The sequence below is a fragment of the Physeter macrocephalus genome, chromosome 20 (genome assembly GCF_002837175.3).
Source record: "Physeter macrocephalus isolate SW-GA chromosome 20, ASM283717v5, whole genome shotgun sequence".
NCBI lineage: Eukaryota > Metazoa > Chordata > Mammalia > Artiodactyla > Physeteridae > Physeter > Physeter macrocephalus.
In genome coordinates, this window is record NC_041233.1 from 64,807,811 (window position 1) to 64,825,227 (window position 17,417).

A 17,417-nucleotide genomic window follows, 5' to 3' on the forward strand; every position below is an offset into this window, starting at 1 on the left:
AATTAATACAGAGAGATCCTGTACCCTTCATCCACTTTCCCCCAATGGTAACATCTTGTAAAACCATAGTGTAATGTCACAGTCAGGATATTGACATTGTGGTAATCCACTGGTCTTATTCAGATTTTCCCAGTTTTGCTTGTAAGTCACTTGTATGGATGTATGTTTGTGTGTTTAGTTCTGTGCAATTTTATCACATGTGTATGTTCATGTATCCACTACCATAGTCAAGACATAGAAGAATTCCATCACCACAAGGATAACCATACCTCCTTTTATAACCATACCTGCCTCCCTCCTTCTCTCCCTCCCTCCCTGAAGAGCATACTCCTTCCCAACCCCTGGCAACCACTAATCTATTCCCCACTTCTATAATTTTGTCATTTGAAGAATATTATATAAATGGAATCATGCTGTATATAATCTTTTGGTATTGGCTTTTTTACTCAGTGTAATTCACTGGAGATTTATTCAGGCTGTTGTGTATCAGTAATTCCTTCCGTTTTATTACATTTATAACGTTCCATAGGATGGGTATACCACAGTTTGTTTCATCATTCATCTGCTGAAGGACATCTAGATTATTTCCAGTGTTTGTTACAAATGTCCATAGTAGCTTTATTTGTATACAGATTGTATACAGAACATATGTTTTCTTTTTTCTGGATTAAATGACCAGGAGAGCAATTGTTGGGTCATTTCATAGTTGCATATTTCATTTTATAAAATGCCAAACTGTTTGCTGGAGTTGCTGTACCATTTTACATTCCCAGTAGCAAGGTATGAGGGATCCAGTTTCTCTGCATCCTCTCCAGCGTCTGAGATTATCATTATTTTTTGTTTGTTTTAGCCATCCTGGGACCTGTGTAGTAGTATCTCGTGATTTTAATTTGTGTTTCCCTAATGACTAATGATGTTAAACATCTTTTCATATGCTTTTCTACCATGTATCCTTTTCAGTGAAATGGCTGTTCATGTCTTTTGCCCATTTTCTAATTGAATTGTTTGGTTTCTTTTTACTGTTGAGTTTTGAGAGTTTGTTATATATTATACATACTAGTCCTTTGTCAGATGTATGGTTTGCAAATATTTTCTCATGGTCTATGGCTTTTCTTTTCATCCTCTTAACAAGGTCTTTTGCAGATAAACATTTAAAATTTAGGGGAAGTTCAATTTATCAGTTTTCCTTTTATGGACCATGTTTTGGTGTCAAATCTATAAACACTGCCTGGGGCTTAATCCTGAAGATTTTCTATTTTTTTCTGAAAGCTTTATAGTTTCTATTTTGAGTTAATTTGATCTAGTTTGAGTTAATTTTTTACCATGGTAAAATACATATAACATAAAGTTTACCATTTTGAAGTGTATGATTCAGTGGCGTTAAGCACATTCACAATGCTGTACAGCCATCACCACTATCTAGATCCAGAATTTTTTCATCATCTCAGATAGAAACCCAGTACCCATTAAGCGGTCACTCCCCATTTCTGCCCCCCACACGACCCAGCTCCTGGCAACCATCAATCTGCTTTCTGTACCATGGATTTGCCTGTTCTGGATATTTCATATAAATGAAATCGTATAATATGTGTGGCCTTTTGTGTCTGGCTTCTTTCACTTAGCTAATGTTTTTGAGGTTCATTCATGTTGTAGATGTATCCGTGCTTCATTTCTTTTATGGATAAATATTCCATTATGTGGCAACACCATATTTATTGTTTATCCATTCATCAGTTGATGGACACTTTGGTTGTTTCCACCTTTTGGCTCTTGTGCATAGTGCAGCTGTGAACATTTCACATACAAGTTTTTGTTTGAATACCTGTCTTCAGTTCTTTTGGGTTAATATTTAGAAGTGAGTTAATTTTTTAATAAGGTATAAGACTTAGGTTGAGGTTCTGTTTCTCTTTTTTTTTTTTCTTTGCCTATGGATGTACACTTTCTTCACCATTTTTTTGAGAAGGCTCTCTAGCAAGGGCCATTTTAAAGAATATTGTAAAGCTTTTGGAGAATCACTAGAATTTCTGTATGTATACAGTAATTTTGAAGAAAAGCAAAAGAATTTGTAATGGAGCATTGTAAAGATAGTTTGGTGGGTTTTACTGGGATTTTCTTTGTATTATATTTGTGAAAGTGTAGGCTTGGATGTTTCTATTACAGACAAAGCAATTGTATTTTCTATGTATTGAGGTGATGAGGGAAAGAGAAAACAAGTGAGCCACGAATAGTTTTATCCCATGGATGACAGGAAGCCATTTAAGGTTATAAGAAAGACAGACATAATCAGATCAAATTAAAAGATGGAATTTAAGAACGACAACTCTTGGTAGGATGGAATAAGGGCTCTGGTCAGGCAAGACTGACACAAATGTGTAGAAAGGTTTTTACACCCGGTTTAAGTGAACTCACATGCATTTTCTGTGGCATTTCTGACTTAGAAGCTTGAAAAACACCTTGAGAAAAATCAGCCTCAGACTAGTAAAACTGGCACCATTTTACATATACTGCTTATGACTTGTTAGTTTTTGTTGAATTCTTTTAAACTCAGGGACCTAAAATCTTACTCCTGAAACTAGCTTGAGGAGAAAACTTCTATTTAAAGAAGTCTACTTAGCTGCTATCTTTAGGGGCCTATTAATATTGTTATTTCCCTTAGACTACTTTATTCCCCTGCTCCCAGAAAAGAATATTTTAACATTAGTGGGTGAAATAGGCTTGATTTCCTAGCCTTAGTAAAACCACTGAACTTTATTACAAAATACTATGAAAAAACTTCTGGGTCAACTTTTTAGTGAAGGAGAATAGAGTGTATGCATTAATAAGTAGTGATTACTAGAGTAATCATTAAGTTTAAAGTTTTCACTTTGGAAACCCAATTTTTCACTTGATATTGTACAAAATTCTGAGAAATGGTAGGAAATTACTACTTGGCTTGCCTTATCAGTCTGTTAGTAAGTTTGCATTGCCCTTCTAAGCAAATCTGAAATTCACCTGTTTCTTTAAAACTCATGTAACTTTTTATTATAACAATAATGTATTTAAATGCTTTAAGTTACCTGTAGGACTGATTTTTAACCAAATCTTTAAGCAATTTCTTCTGTAAGCTGTGCTGTTTATCCCATTGCTAACTTTATTCCCTGGCACATTGCTGTTTCCCTGGGCCTGTACCTTCCTTAGTGTAAGAAAATGTTATGTTCTCTAGGAAGTTTCCCCTTGTGATGGGTAGAATCCTTTTCACTGGGTTATAGAAACCTCTGAACTACTCTAGGAGCTCCCAGAAGGATTTGATTCGACATTCCATCCATACCTTTAGTACAAGGCCTGGCACATAGTAGATGCTCAATAAATATTTTTGAAGGAAGGAAGGAGGACCTCTGACATATATTTATATACAGCATGTTATTTAACTGTGGCCCATTTATCATTATTTCAGACTAATTTAGGAGTTCTCTCTAAGCATAGAAACCACTTATTTTTATATTGTATAAGCAAATTTATTAGGTTGAGTAAAAATTCTTTAGTCTTTTCCTTTTGGTATCCTAATCTTCCAGAATGGTATTTGGTGATATGTGTCTTATGGGTAACTACATAATTGAGATATAATTGACATAACATTGTATATGTTTAAGGTATACAATGTGATGCTTTGATACATGTATAGTGAAATACCATAATAAGGTTAGTTAACACAGCCTTACATCACATACTTATTTTGTTGTTGTTATGGTGAGAACATTAAAGTTCTACTTTCATAACAGCTTTCAAATATATAATACAGTATTGTTACTATAGTCATCCTGCTGTACCTTAGATCCCTGGAACTTATAACTGAAAGTTTGTACCCTTTGACCTACATCTCCCTATTTCCCCCACCCCTCAGCCCTTGACAACCACCATTCTACTCTGTTTCTATAAGTCTGATGTTTTAAAATTCTACATATAAGTGAGATCATATGGTATTACTCTTTGTTTTGTATGACTTACTTGACTTAGCATAATGCCATCAAGGTCCATCCATGTTGTTGCAAGTGTCAGAATTGCCTTCTTTTTTATGGCTGAGTAATATTTCATTGTGTGTGTGTATCACATTTTCTTTATCCATCCGTCTGTGGATGGACACTTAAGTTGTTTGCATGTCTTGGTTGTTGTAAATAATGCTTAAAGCTTCCCTTATTTTTTTTCTGAATTCTGTTTATTTCAGATAATCTTGTGGATCCTAAGTTTTCTCCAGGCTTGAAATAACACTTCGGTCTATAGTATTTGGTATGTAAAATTGCAAATAATCAGTTGTTGCTTATGATTGGCTTAAAAATCTGTGTAAAACTCTTAGTGTTGAGTATCTAGGTATAGAAGAGCACCAAAATGTCAGACTAGTGTTCTTATTCTTTATTTCTATATCCTTCTTATAAATTCTCAATTCTTATTCCAAGTACATAAAACTTTGAAACTTCTTATATTAAAAAGCCATGCTAAATAATGAGCTTTTTAAAAAAAAATTTATTGAAGTATAGTTGATTTACAATGTTGTGTTAATTTCTACTGTACAGCAAAGTGATTCAGTTATACATATATATACATTCTTTCTCATATTCTTTTCCATTATGGTTTATCACAGGACATTGAATACAGTTCCCTGTGCTATACAGTAGGACCTTGTTGTTTATCCATTCTATATATAATAGTTTGCATCTGCTAATCCCAAACTCCTAATCCATCCCTCCCCCACCCCTCTCCCCCTTGGCAACCACGAATCTGTTCAATAATGAGTTTTTGAAGTTTTAAAAAGGTCTGAGTGTTTTGAGTCATTTCTAATCCTATTTCCCCTTTTTGATGTCATTTCCTCAATTTTGACAGATTCTATAAACTCTGAATTGTTTAATATTTAGGGCAGAATGTAGACTAAAAGTCTCAAAATTTTGTAGCCCTCTTATGTTTTATGATATGTTTCATTGTAAAGTGGACTAGGAGACAGAAATTGTGGCTTTGAATATTGCCTATGACATAAACAGTGTGATTTTTGGCAGGATGTTTAATCCCCTGAACCTCAAGATTATTAACCTCTATCTCATTGTGTAGTTGCAAAGGTAAAATAAGATAGAAAGGTGTAAGAGCATGGTATAAACCATAAAAAGTGTTACACGTATATAATACATTCTTTTATTATTAAAATGGGTGGTTAGGTATATTTTCCTCTTTACCTTACTCATCTAAAAATGCAGTCATCAAGAGTTCTTTAAACTCTAAGCTTTTACTTATCAATGTTTCTATTATCAGTTTCTTTTCTTTTTTTTTTTTTTTTTTTTTTTTTTTGCGGTACGCGGGCCTCTCACTGTTGTGGTCTCTCCCGTTGCGGAGCACAGGCTCCGGACGCGCAGGCTCAGCGGCCATGGCTCACGGGCCCAGCCGCTCCACGGCATGTGGGATCCTCCCGGACCGGGGCACGAACCCGTGTCCCCTGCATCGGCAGGCAGACTCTCAACCACTGCGCCACCAGAGAAGCCCTTTCAGTTTCTTAAGCCAGTGCTGGGACAACAAAATGAATCTACTACAACAGTTCCTTGCTTTTTGCTGTGTTTTAATAAAATTAGTTTATAAGAATCAGCAAATTCAGTTAGACATAAGTTTATTATCTAACTCTGTTCCTCCATTAGGCTAAACAGAGCTTTTTGGGGTTGAGGAATAGGTTAAAATCCAGCTGAAGGCAATATTTGTGGAATTTCTTTTTTAAAAATGACTTATTCATAGCCAGTGACCTAGTGTGGTAAACTAAACAATTGATTTCTTTATTAATTGATGTCCCATTTATTGAGTACCCACTTAGTCTGTACTTGGCCAGAGCAGCATGACATTTACTAATATATGTGAGTTTGTTTGTTTGCTTTTTTAAAAACTTTCATTCTCCTTGAAATTTTTATCTGCTAGCAGTAAACTATTTTAAGGAGTTCAAATGACCTTATTATAAAAAGCTTCTAAGAAAACTACGTTCCAAAGATTGGTTAGACCTTTAGACTGCTGATAACCCAGCTGGATATGAAAAAACGTTTCTTACAGTTGGTGCTCTGTGCACCACATTTTTGGATAATAGCAAGATGATGATAAATACCATAGGCTAGGGCTTCCTTGGTGGCGCAGTGGTTAAGAATCCACTTGCCAATGCAGGAGACACGGGTTCGAGCCCTGGTCCAGGAAGACCCCACATGCCGCTGAGCAACTAAGCCCGTGCACCACAACTACTGAGCCTGCGCTCTAGAGCCTTTGAGCCACAACTACTGAAACCCCTGCACCTAGAGCCCGCGCTCCGCAACAAGAGAAGCCACCGCAATGAGAAGCCCGCGCACCGCAACGAAGAGTAGCCCCTGCTCGCCGCAACTAGAGAAAGCCCACACACAGCAACAAAGACCCAAGGCAGCCATAAACAAATACATACATACATACATACATACATACATACATACATACATACATACATACATACATACATACATACATACATACATACATACATACATACATACATACATACATACATACATACATACATACATACCATAGGCTAGTGCCAGTCTAATAACAGTGTAGCAAAACCTAATTTTTGGAAGAATATAATATGGCCAGGATCATTCCATTAATAGTGGATGTTATACTAAAAAGAAGAAAAAATGGCCATTTACCCTGTGGAGAACACATATAATGATCAGATATTCATTCTTTAGTTGAGTGTTTTCTCCCAGTTTTTAAATTAATGAATTAGGATGTGGAAGGCTCAGTTATAGAAAAGCTCATTTTTCACATTTCCTTCACTGATCAGTTGCTTTCTAGTCATAAAATCAGAATTTCATTAAAGCCATATGATATAAAGTGTTTTTAACCATATTTCATGAATTTTTGGGGTAGTACACTAAAATAATTTAGGTAGCGTTTAGAATGTTCTGCATGAGATTGATATTGGCAAGTAAAAGAAAACAGTTTTAACATTGTTTTGCAAAAATTATTTAACAGAATAAGTTTACATTTCCAGGACCAGAATTAATGCAAGAATGTTTAATGTCTTGCAATGAGTTTGCTTGGGTTAAGTTGAGTCAAGTCAGCTTTAGAAATGAATTCTGTCAGAGAAGACTGTTATTAGAGGTAAATACAGTAACCTCACTGGTTGTTATTGTGTTTAAAAGATGAGATCAGGTATCTCTGGTCTTTATCAGGGATTCAGATCCCTAAGAAAAAAGGTGGCCCTTGCCTTTTCCCTTCTGGACCTACCTAGAAACTATTCTGCTGAGAGGGAATCCAAGGCTGTGAAGAATCTTCAGAGTTTCAGGTCCACAGATATTTCTCTCCCCTTAGTTTTCTACATAAATAGAAAAAGAATACTAGGAATTTTTCACATTTAATTTCCCTTATTATGAAGTGATTCTTCTTACTAGGCAAATAATCAGTTGAATAAATACCATTTTGTAGTGAGAATGTTTTTTTTCTGTTACCCAGTCATTTATATTGAACAGGTTGCATTTGTTACCACCTATAGAGAAAATTGTGTTAAGCAAAACCGTCTTTACAATTCCTTCTTGAAAATTTGTTTCCTTTTATTCTTCTTTGTTGCACATTTTTTGCACTTTCTAAATTCAGTTCAAAAGAACAACTATGTAAAGGGATACACTAATCAGTGTCCTGTTCTCTTGATTTAGGCTTTTGCCAAATCACATCTAAAAGTTAGAGGAAGCATTCCTTCACTGTGCAGTGACTGTTACTGTCTGCTAGGTCAATGATACTCTAAGTGTGGTCCAGGATCCGGTGCCAGTCTGCAGACTGCAGTCCGTGACAAGTACAGAATATAATAGTAAGCATTTAGAAACTTCATGCAGTTTGACATTGCCGTGACATCTAAATGCATTATTTTGTATTTTACAAAAATACTGGTTTACAGCAAATTGGAGAAAGTCCTTCACCACAGACAATCTGAGAAGCACCGGGTTAGATGACTTCATCAACTTCTAGCACAAGCCATCACAGCCTGGGGCTGGGGATGGATGTTAAATAACTGTCCTGTTGATCTAGCTACAGTTGGTTGATTAGGTGCTCAGCTGTAGCAAAGCCCAAATGAATTTGTTTCCCTGGCATAAAGTCAAGGATTATCCTAAGTGTCAGTAATAATTAAATGAATCAACTGTTCCTGTGGTTTCTGAATGGCTTTTTATTTTTTCTTACTTGGATTTGCAGCACTATCTGCTAAAGTTATATAGTCTGGCAACCTTAATAATTCCTACATTTTCCCTGGAACTTATTGAATCATTTGAAAAGCTTACAAATGTGTTTCTCTCATGTGTTAATAAACTAAAACTACATTCACTGTAAAATAGTGATCATTAAATACGGCCAGAGTTTGGTCTAATGTAAAAGCATGAGCAGGAGAGGAAAGAGAATCTCCACTAACAGTAATCACTAATTGTGAAAATTTTCTGTCTTAGGTGTGGCATTTTACTTTCAGATATTTTGATCATTGCTCCTTTAAAAAATTCATACAGCAGTTGATGACATTATTATAATTGAACCACAAGTTTCCACTAGCTCTGAAAATATCAATTTCCAATTTAGCATTGTAATCTAAGATATTTTTACCTTAATAAAAAATTGTTCTAATATTTTTTGAAAAGCTACATTTTAAAGAAAGTTGCCACTGTTACTCTGAGGGCAAAAAAAAAAAAAAAAAAGTGCATGACCTGTGTAAACTTTGAATTTAATAATGAATTTAGGGCTTCGCTGGTGGAGCAGTGGTTGAGAGTCTGCCTGCCGATGCAGGGGATACGGGTTCGTGCCCCCGTCCGCGAAGATCCCACATGCCGCGGAGCGGCTAGGCCCGTGAGCCATGGCCGCTGAGCCTGCGCGTCCGGAGCCTGTGCTCCGCAACGGGAGAGGCCACAACAGTGAGAGAGGCCCGTGAACCGCAAAAATAAATAAATAAATAATAATGAATTTATTATGAATGTCCTACTTTGTGTTTATTAATGCAGATAGCAAGGAGAATTGGCAGACTTGAAGCATGAGTTCAGATGCTAGCCAAGGCGTGGTCACTACTCCTCCTCCTCCCAGCGTGCCTCACAAAGAGAGGTATTTTGACCGCATCAATGAAAATGACCCAGAATACATAAGGGAGAGGAACATGTCTCCTGATCTACGGCAAGACTTCAATATGATGGAGCAGAGGAAACGAGTTACTCAGATCTTGCAAAGTCCGGTGAGTCAAAATAATTTGAAGGCTATAATTTTTCTTCCTCTTTGGAAACCTTGATACAGTGATACTCTCAGGTTAGAAGAGGGGTGGAGGAAGAGTAACTAGTTGTCCCCAATCTTTCAGAGGCAAAATAAGCACCTAATTTATAAATTTAATTTGCAAGGCTTTAATAATAAACTGGTATCGTCCTGGTGGGATAAATTTTCTTGAGTGATTTCTGAGTGTAATGTTTCATTAAAGGAGGACAAAAGATGCTACTGTACTCAAGGATCCCCATTACAGACTGAATATCTGTGAAGAAAATAAAGGTATGAGTGAAGTGTTAGGAACCAAGAAATAGATACACCCCATGAACATACTTTCTTCTTCCTTTGGGTATCTTGACACTCAGAGCAGCATAGGAAGACTTAAGGTTCATGAGGATGTCTGTGATTTGGCAGCCTAATGTTACATACACCTAATGTAGGCACACATATATGCATACGCACGAAACTAACTAGATTAAACATGGATTCTAACCTTAACTCAAGCTGAAAATTCTGTCTGCACAGTAATATCCAGACTTTGTAAATCATATTCAAGTGATCTGTTAGGTTTCTTACAAACCTTTAGTGGAATTGTAAAGGTCACATATAAGTTTTAGAAAATGAGTGAACAGCTTGATTTAACATGCAAAATAAATTCATAGCTTTATGTATAATGAAGACCATGGGCCCCTTAAGACAGAGTTCAGCATACAAAGACACACGATGCCCAGGTTGGGGTTCTATTAGATTTCCAACTTAGGTACTAAAATAAACACCAAGACATAGAACTGCCTGAGGTGGCCCTGGTGAATCATTTTTGTTGTGCCCTTGTGGATTTAATCACAGAGGCTAAGTCCAAAGCCAAAGAGGAATTCCACTCCTGAGTAATTCTTACATATCAGTGGCCTAGATAAAAGCAAGTACAAGTTATAAAAGCAAGGCAAGCTTTGAGGAATTTAAGTATAGCTTAAATGTAAAGCTATCCTTTAAATAAACCCTTAAAGAAACCTTTTCCCAATGAAAGTGAGACTAACCAGAAAATTCATCATGAGGGACTGAATGTTCAGTGCCTTCTTTTATGCAGACTAGTTTCTATGTTTTTAAATACTTGAAGAGCATGCTAATTATATAGATATATTTCCTTCCATAAAGAAACTCCACTTTGAAGAACATACTCATTAGCCAAAGGATTATGGTAATATATAGAATAAAGTAACTGAAAGAATGAGATGAAGTTCAGATTTTGTTCAAGATTATTAAATATTGAGATTTCTTTGGGAAGTGCTCCAAAGAGGATCATTCAATTCTAACTAAAGTTTAAAAGGAAAAAGTACCAAACTGCATTTCTGTGCCAGGGTTTTTAAAAAATAATTTCTCCACTAAACTAACGACAATATAACAGTGAGGAGATTACCTAATGTTTTTACTTGTGTATTGCTACCTGTGGATAGGCTTAAAAGTATCAATTTTACTTATGCCCAGGGGAACTTAATGAAAGGATGGGAAAGGGCAGGTATATAGATTGTCATTTCCATGTTCATATAGCAAGAGTGATAATTTTTAGCTCAGAGAGAAACAAAGGAAATTTAAAAGAATTGTAGATTGATCATTTTTTTCCTAGATCTTTGCTAGTGAATTTAAAACCTTGTTTGTGAAAGACTTGGAAAAGTGTATAAATTTTGTCTTTCTGCCGTGTTTTAGGACAATGGCTTTCAAATTTCTTTTAATACAACAAACTTTTCACCACAGGAAATGATACATGGTGGCCTGTATTGCTAAATAACAAAACCTAGCAGCTTAAAACAACAAGCTTTTATTAGCTTGTCATTTCTGTGGGTCAGGAATTCAGGAGCAGCTTAGCTGAGTGGATCTGGCTTAAGGTCTCACATAAAGTTGCAGTCAAGACATCAGTCAGGGATGCTGCATCTGAAGGCTTGACTGGGGTGGAAGTTTCTGATCTTAAGATGGGTCACTCACGTGACTGTCAGCAAAAGGCTACAGTTCCTTGCCACATGGACCTTAACCTGAGGCTGTTTGTGTGTTCTCCCCCAGAGGAAGTATCTGAGAGCAAAGAGGAGCCTGCAGTGCCTTTTATGACCTAATCTCAGACATTAAACACCATCACTTCCACCATATTTATTAGTTAGAAGTGAGTCACTAAGTTCAGCCCATACTCAAGGGGAGAGGAATTAAGCTCCACCTTTTGAGGGGAGGATTGTCCACTCTCTGATCACAATTTATTTTAAAAGTATCACAGTCTGCCACAGTTTATTTACCTTCCTTCCACAGGCGAAACACACTCACCATCTCCTAACACCCCTGCAAAAGTTTCATCCCATTACAACATTAGCCTGAATCCAGAATATCATCATCTAAATATGGTCCAGGTATAGAGGATACTCCTCAAGTGTAATTTCTTAAGTACAGTTCCTCTCAATCTATAGACCGGACAACTAAAGAGACAAGTTATCTGCCCCACACACACCCAGTGGTGGGACAGGCAAAGATAACTGCTATAGACATTCCTGTTCAAGAAGGGAGAAAATTGGGAGTACAAAGAAGTCACTGGTCCATAGCAATTCTGAAATTCACCTGGGCAAATGTTCGGCAGTCCCTTGATGAAGACTCAGTCCTTCTACTTAGTAGGAATGAGTCTCCCTAGTTCTTGGCTCTGCCCTCTGAGCTTTTGGTTCCACTTGTAGAGGTTTTAGAGTTCAAAGACCTCTTTCCTTTTTGTACTCTCTTTGTTTCTTTAAGTCCAAGCTGGTAATGTTTCTGTGAATATAATTTTCTTAATACCTTTGTGTCTCCTGTGAATATTGGGGTTCACTCTGTTGGACAAACCCATAACCAATAAAGATCAAAATCAAAGGTATTACTAATTCATGTTTGTAAGAAACAAATTTGTAATCCTTCTATTTTAATTGCTGAGTTCATTTGGGAAGAAAGGAAATCAGGAGAAAAACTAATAAAAGCAAAGTATAATACTTTTTTTTAAAGCACTTACTATGTACCAGGCACCTATTATGTATCAAATCCTATTTAATCCTCAAAACAACTCAATCAAAGAAGTATTACTGGGCTTCCCTGGTGGCGCAGTGGTTGAGAGTCCACCTGCCGATGCAGGGGACACGGGTTTGTGCCCCGGTCCGGGAGGATCCCACATTCCGCGGAGCGGCTGGGCCCGTGAGCCATGGCCATTGGGCCTGTGCGTCCGGAGCCTGTGCTCCGCAACGGGAGAGGCCACAGCAGTGAGAGGCCCACGTAGCACAAAAAAAAAAAAAAAAGAAGTATTACTATCCCTAGTTTACAGTGGAATAAACTGAAACTTAGAGACATTAAATAACTTGCAGAAGTTTTTACAAGCTTAGTTAAATGGTGGGGTCTGGATGTAAACTCCAAAGCTCACACCCTTACCCACTAGGCTGTACCACTTAAAGCATTCAATAACTATGAAAAAATTCCACTCATATATTATTGTTTCATTCTTCTTCAGATTCTCTTGCTCAAGTTAATTCAACCCAACTCAAGAAGAGTTTCGAATCATAAGACATTTTGGTGTCTGTAAATTTGGATAACAAACTTGACACCTTATTTCCTTGAGCTGAAAATAAGAGCAATTTGTCTCATCCTAACTCCAAGTTATTACTTCTTTCTAGGAATTTAACAGCCTTTTGTCATTTTTTTTTTTAATTTAAGAAAGTATTTGTCTTAGAAATTAAGAGCTGGCGAGTAAACTTGTTTAGCTAGAGATTTTGTTAATGCACTTGGGAGAATCCATAAGTTTTCTTTGACCAATATATTCCTCATATATATGTCTCTGATGACATATATATGATTGCCCTTGTCTCGGAATGAAGTGTCCAGGGCAAACTGTTAGAATTAAATGATGGACCTCATCAAAGTTAAAGAATCATGTAAGTTGAAAACTAATAGCGCATTGTGCATAGTAGATATTTAGTAAATTCCGAATACATGGATGGATGGATATATGAATAGCTGAGTGGACTTTGAGTCATTAGCAACACTTGAATGTTGTCCAACAAGCTCCTACTGAACTTGACTGCTTAAATGACAATCAGTTGGTGGGTTTCAGAAAAAGAATGAACATTCTTAAGACATATCACTATAAGAAGCAATTTAGACTTGTTAACAGAAGTGTGCAGTGTTGCTCTGAAAGACAGGACAACAGGAGTGTAGGTGGTGATTGCTCAGGCACGTGACACACTAACATTTCTTAATAAAAGGGCAGTGTGTAATGCTTCAAACTTATTTTAAAGATAGGAGAAACTTCAAAGCCATATACATGTTAGAATATCATTGTAATCAAGGCCTAAAATGTTAACAGATCACCTCAGTTAGAATAGTTGGTCAAAATTACCATGATTTATCTGGTCACTTCGGAAGTTTCAGATGCAAGTATTCTTTATTAACTTTGTTTGCATTTTTATTTTATACCAGCTTTAAGAAAAGATATTATTCTAACCTTTAGCTTTATATTAATTAAGACACATAGATACAGGAGAAAGATCATCCAGAAGAAAATTTGGTTTATTTGTGTTTTCTCCTTTCAACAGGACCAGTGGTAATCTATTTCCAAATGAATACATTTCTTAATGGAGAAATTCTAAGTAAGTTTGTTATGCTCCTAATCCCACTTTAGGAGAGATCTAATAGCATAATTGCAGGGTGCCTTGGGAGCAGCAAGTCTGTAATCTGTTTTTCTTTTTGTTCCAGTTTTTCTTTCTAGTAATTATTATGAGGTAGAACATCCAGATGTGGATATTTAAAATCCAGTTCTGATACTTATCAGTATTCTGTTAACTGATTTTCGTAAGTTAGACATTACTTATAGGTCAGTCTATGTAATTTTTTTTAGCCTTAACTAAAATAATCGCATCAAGTCAGTTTCTTTTATCAAATTGGTTCTCCTTTCTGTGATTTAAAAATAAAAAAATCTTTCATCTATTGCCACTTTCTCCTGAAAGTTCTGATCTTAGATACAGAAGCCTTAAGATCTGATGTTTCAAATTACTCCTACTTTTGGTGTATAGTATACATGAATATGTATATACTTAAAGTATATACTTTTTTTTTTTTTTTTTTTTTTTGTGGTACGCGGGCCTCACACTGCCGTGGCCTCTCCCGTCGCGGAGGACAGGCCCCGGACGCGCAGGCTCAGCGGCCACGGCTCACGGGCCCAGCCGCTCCGCGGCATGCGGGATCCTCCCAAACCGGGGCGCGAACCCGGTTCCCCTGCATCGGCAGGCGGACGCGCAACCACCGCGCCACCAGGGAAGCCCTTAAAGTGTATACTTTAAGAGTATACTTAAAGTATACTCTGACCTTACATGAATCTCAACTCTCTCTTTTGTGTTTTTACAAGTTTATTTTTATCCATACCTTTATGAATTCAAAGTTTACAGGATCAGTCCTTCAACATTGACAGGAGAAGTATCAAATGAAACGGGTGAGATTCAGAGAAGGCTTTAAAGGCAGGCACCCTCTCTCTAACTTAAACATTTTTTTTTTCACCTAGTGATTTTTTTTTTTAACCACACTTTTTTGGACATGTGTTTGATGAGAGAGCTGTCCAAACTATAATGTTCTGGGGACCAACCAAGTTTTCAAGTAGGATTTTGTTTGAGTTGAAGAATTAAATGACTTTTCAAAAATGTATAACCTTCTGTGAAGATTCATTTCTTATTTTAAAAAACTGAATTTCTCCCATTAGATGATGGACAAGCCTTATTACACAGGAGGAATTTCTCATTCAAGTGACAGACTGATAAGACTGTTTTCTAGAACTTCAGATTCTAGTGCTAATAACCTATGAAATGGATCTTTGCTATCATTAACTCAAGAGGAGATCAGATTCTTTGCATTCTTTCCTTATATCTAGGAAAATATAGAAAAGAAGCTCTAACTTACGATTATAATAATTGAGCACTGAATAATTGTGTCCAGGAGACTCTAGAAGTGTGAAAGACACAGTCCCAGCCATCAGATATTACTGTATAGTAGAGTATGAAAAATAAATCACAATCATGGTAGCTACCCTAAATGTAGTATAGGCAAATGTTAAAATAATTCAGAGTGGGGTGAGAAGAGAAGAAATATGGAGATCCCTCCTAACTGTGGTGATTAAAGGAGAGACTTCAAGGAGAAGGTGACATTTTAAGATGAGTGTTGAGTAAAGGGTAAGAATTCATCTGGTGGAGGAACAGTAGAAGCCAGCATTTCCATTTGACGAATACAGTGAGCAAGGATAGAAGAGTACAAGTTGTGATCAGAGAATGCTCAGCAAACCTCATAGGCTACCAGAGCATGAGGTAGTAATGGGAGATAGAGCCAAAAATTGACCTAACAGATAGTAGAGATCCTGGAGTACCAGACTATTGTGACCTAAGTTAGAGGTCAGCCCATTTTCTCATCATTTCCAGTTTTAATCTGTTTATATAAATGTTTTATGCATGCATACATGCATATAGTGTTTGTTTTGGATCTTGGCTCACCACCACTTAATAGCTATGTGACATTAGGAAACTCACTTAACTTGAGCTTCACTTTTCCTTGTTGGTAAAAATGGACCTCACATGGTGGTTGTGACAGTTTAATGAAATACCATAAAAGCATGTAGTGCAGTGCCTAGCACATAGTAGACAACTGTTTCTGTGGAAATGTATACATAGGGTTAAATACAGTATCGCTAACTTAAAACATTTTTATGCTTTTGTGACAACACTTTGAAGATTATAATCATAATTCATTAGACGGTATTTTGGTTTTTGAAGGCCTTAAAGAATCTATCACCCCGATGGCACTCTGCCTTATTCATGTTCATGTATTCATGTATTCAGGGACTGCCTTCTCTTCTCTTTTCTTCTCTATCTGAGAAGGAAGACGATTTATGCTGTAAAACCACATATGTGTATGTGTTGTTTGATATTTTAACCTGACTCTTCTCTAGTAGAGACCCTAGGGAATTGTTGGTTTAATCTGACTTCAGAAGCCCCAGCATGTGATCTTGCTCCCCTGCTTATAACTGAGTTTCTCATTCTGCTTTGGTGGGAGAAGTCCTAGCTATAAGAGGGCAAGTTTTGGTACTCCAAGATCTGCTGTAGAATTTTTTTTGCTTTATCTATCATTATAACCTAATGCTCTCATCTAGCCTAAGAGGTTTACTCATATTTCTGATCACAGCACACCTGCTGCCTTATTAGTTGTACAGGCATACCTAAGAGATATTTCAGGTTCAGTTGCAGACCACTGTAATAAGACAAACGTTGCAATAAAGCGAGTCACACGAATTTTTTGGTTTCCCAGTGTGCATGTTAAAGCTATGTTTACACCGTACTGTAGTCTATTAAGTGTGCAGTAGCATTGTGTCTAAGAAAACAATGTACATACGCCTTAATTTTAAAATAATGCTGTTGGAAAAATGGCACTGGTAGACTTGCTCGGCAGAGTTGCCACAAACCTTAAATTTGTTAAAAAAACCCACAACATCTGCAAAGTGCAATAAAACAGGTATGCCTGTGTTTGGTTTCAGTGATACAACCCATGTCTGATAAAATTAGGCAAATATCTGTGCCCAACTGAGAGTTCGAGATTTGAATCTTTATTCCATTTACTTGTTAGCTGTGTAACCGTGAGCACGTCATTGCCTATTTCAGGACTTTGTTGTGAGATTCAAATGAATCAATTGTAAAGGATTATTTTATTAACATTGAATTTTAGTAGGAATATGATTAACTATCCGCCATAAAGACAAACAAAATTTTTATTATTTTAACAAAAGCTTAAGTTTACTGACAAATTTTAAAAACCAGCTGAAACAATTTTATATCATTAGTAAATTTTCTACTGACTGTTTTATGGCTTAGGTAATTATCTGAACAATATTTCAGAAATATTTGGAACATAATAACTGAGTTATAAATGTTCATGACAAAAAAATATTAAATCTTTTGGAATAGAAGAATTCGTATCTGTTGAAGCACTGTCAAGTATATAAAAAGGCTGGGGACATTTCATTTACTTTGAAGATTATTTTCTTGTCCTATACTGCATAGAAGCAATTCACTAGCCTTAAAGGGGAAATTCATATTTTTTTCTTAATTAATTTCAGAAGGGCTTATACGTTCCTCTGTGACACCATGGATCAT

General features: G+C 36.4%; 1 protein-coding gene across 9 annotated transcripts in view; it reads left to right on the top strand.

The window, feature by feature from the left end:
* ADD3 (adducin 3) overlaps nt 1–17,417 on the top strand; it is a 125,434-nt gene that overhangs the window by 88,855 nt on the left and 19,162 nt on the right. For 5 of the 9 annotated variants that reach the window (XM_028481153.2, XM_007115928.4, XM_028481154.2 and 2 more), the window contains exons 2-3: nt 4,202–4,263; nt 9,003–9,226. In XM_028481153.2, coding sequence (XP_028336954.1) covers nt 9,032–9,226 — 195 coding nt within the window. In that variant the 5' untranslated portion in view covers nt 4,202–4,263; nt 9,003–9,031. The remainder of the gene's footprint in view (nt 1–4,201; nt 4,264–9,002; nt 9,227–17,417) is intronic. The other 4 variants (XM_007115932.3, XM_055080903.1, XM_007115931.4 and 1 more) reach the window with 1 other exon arrangement.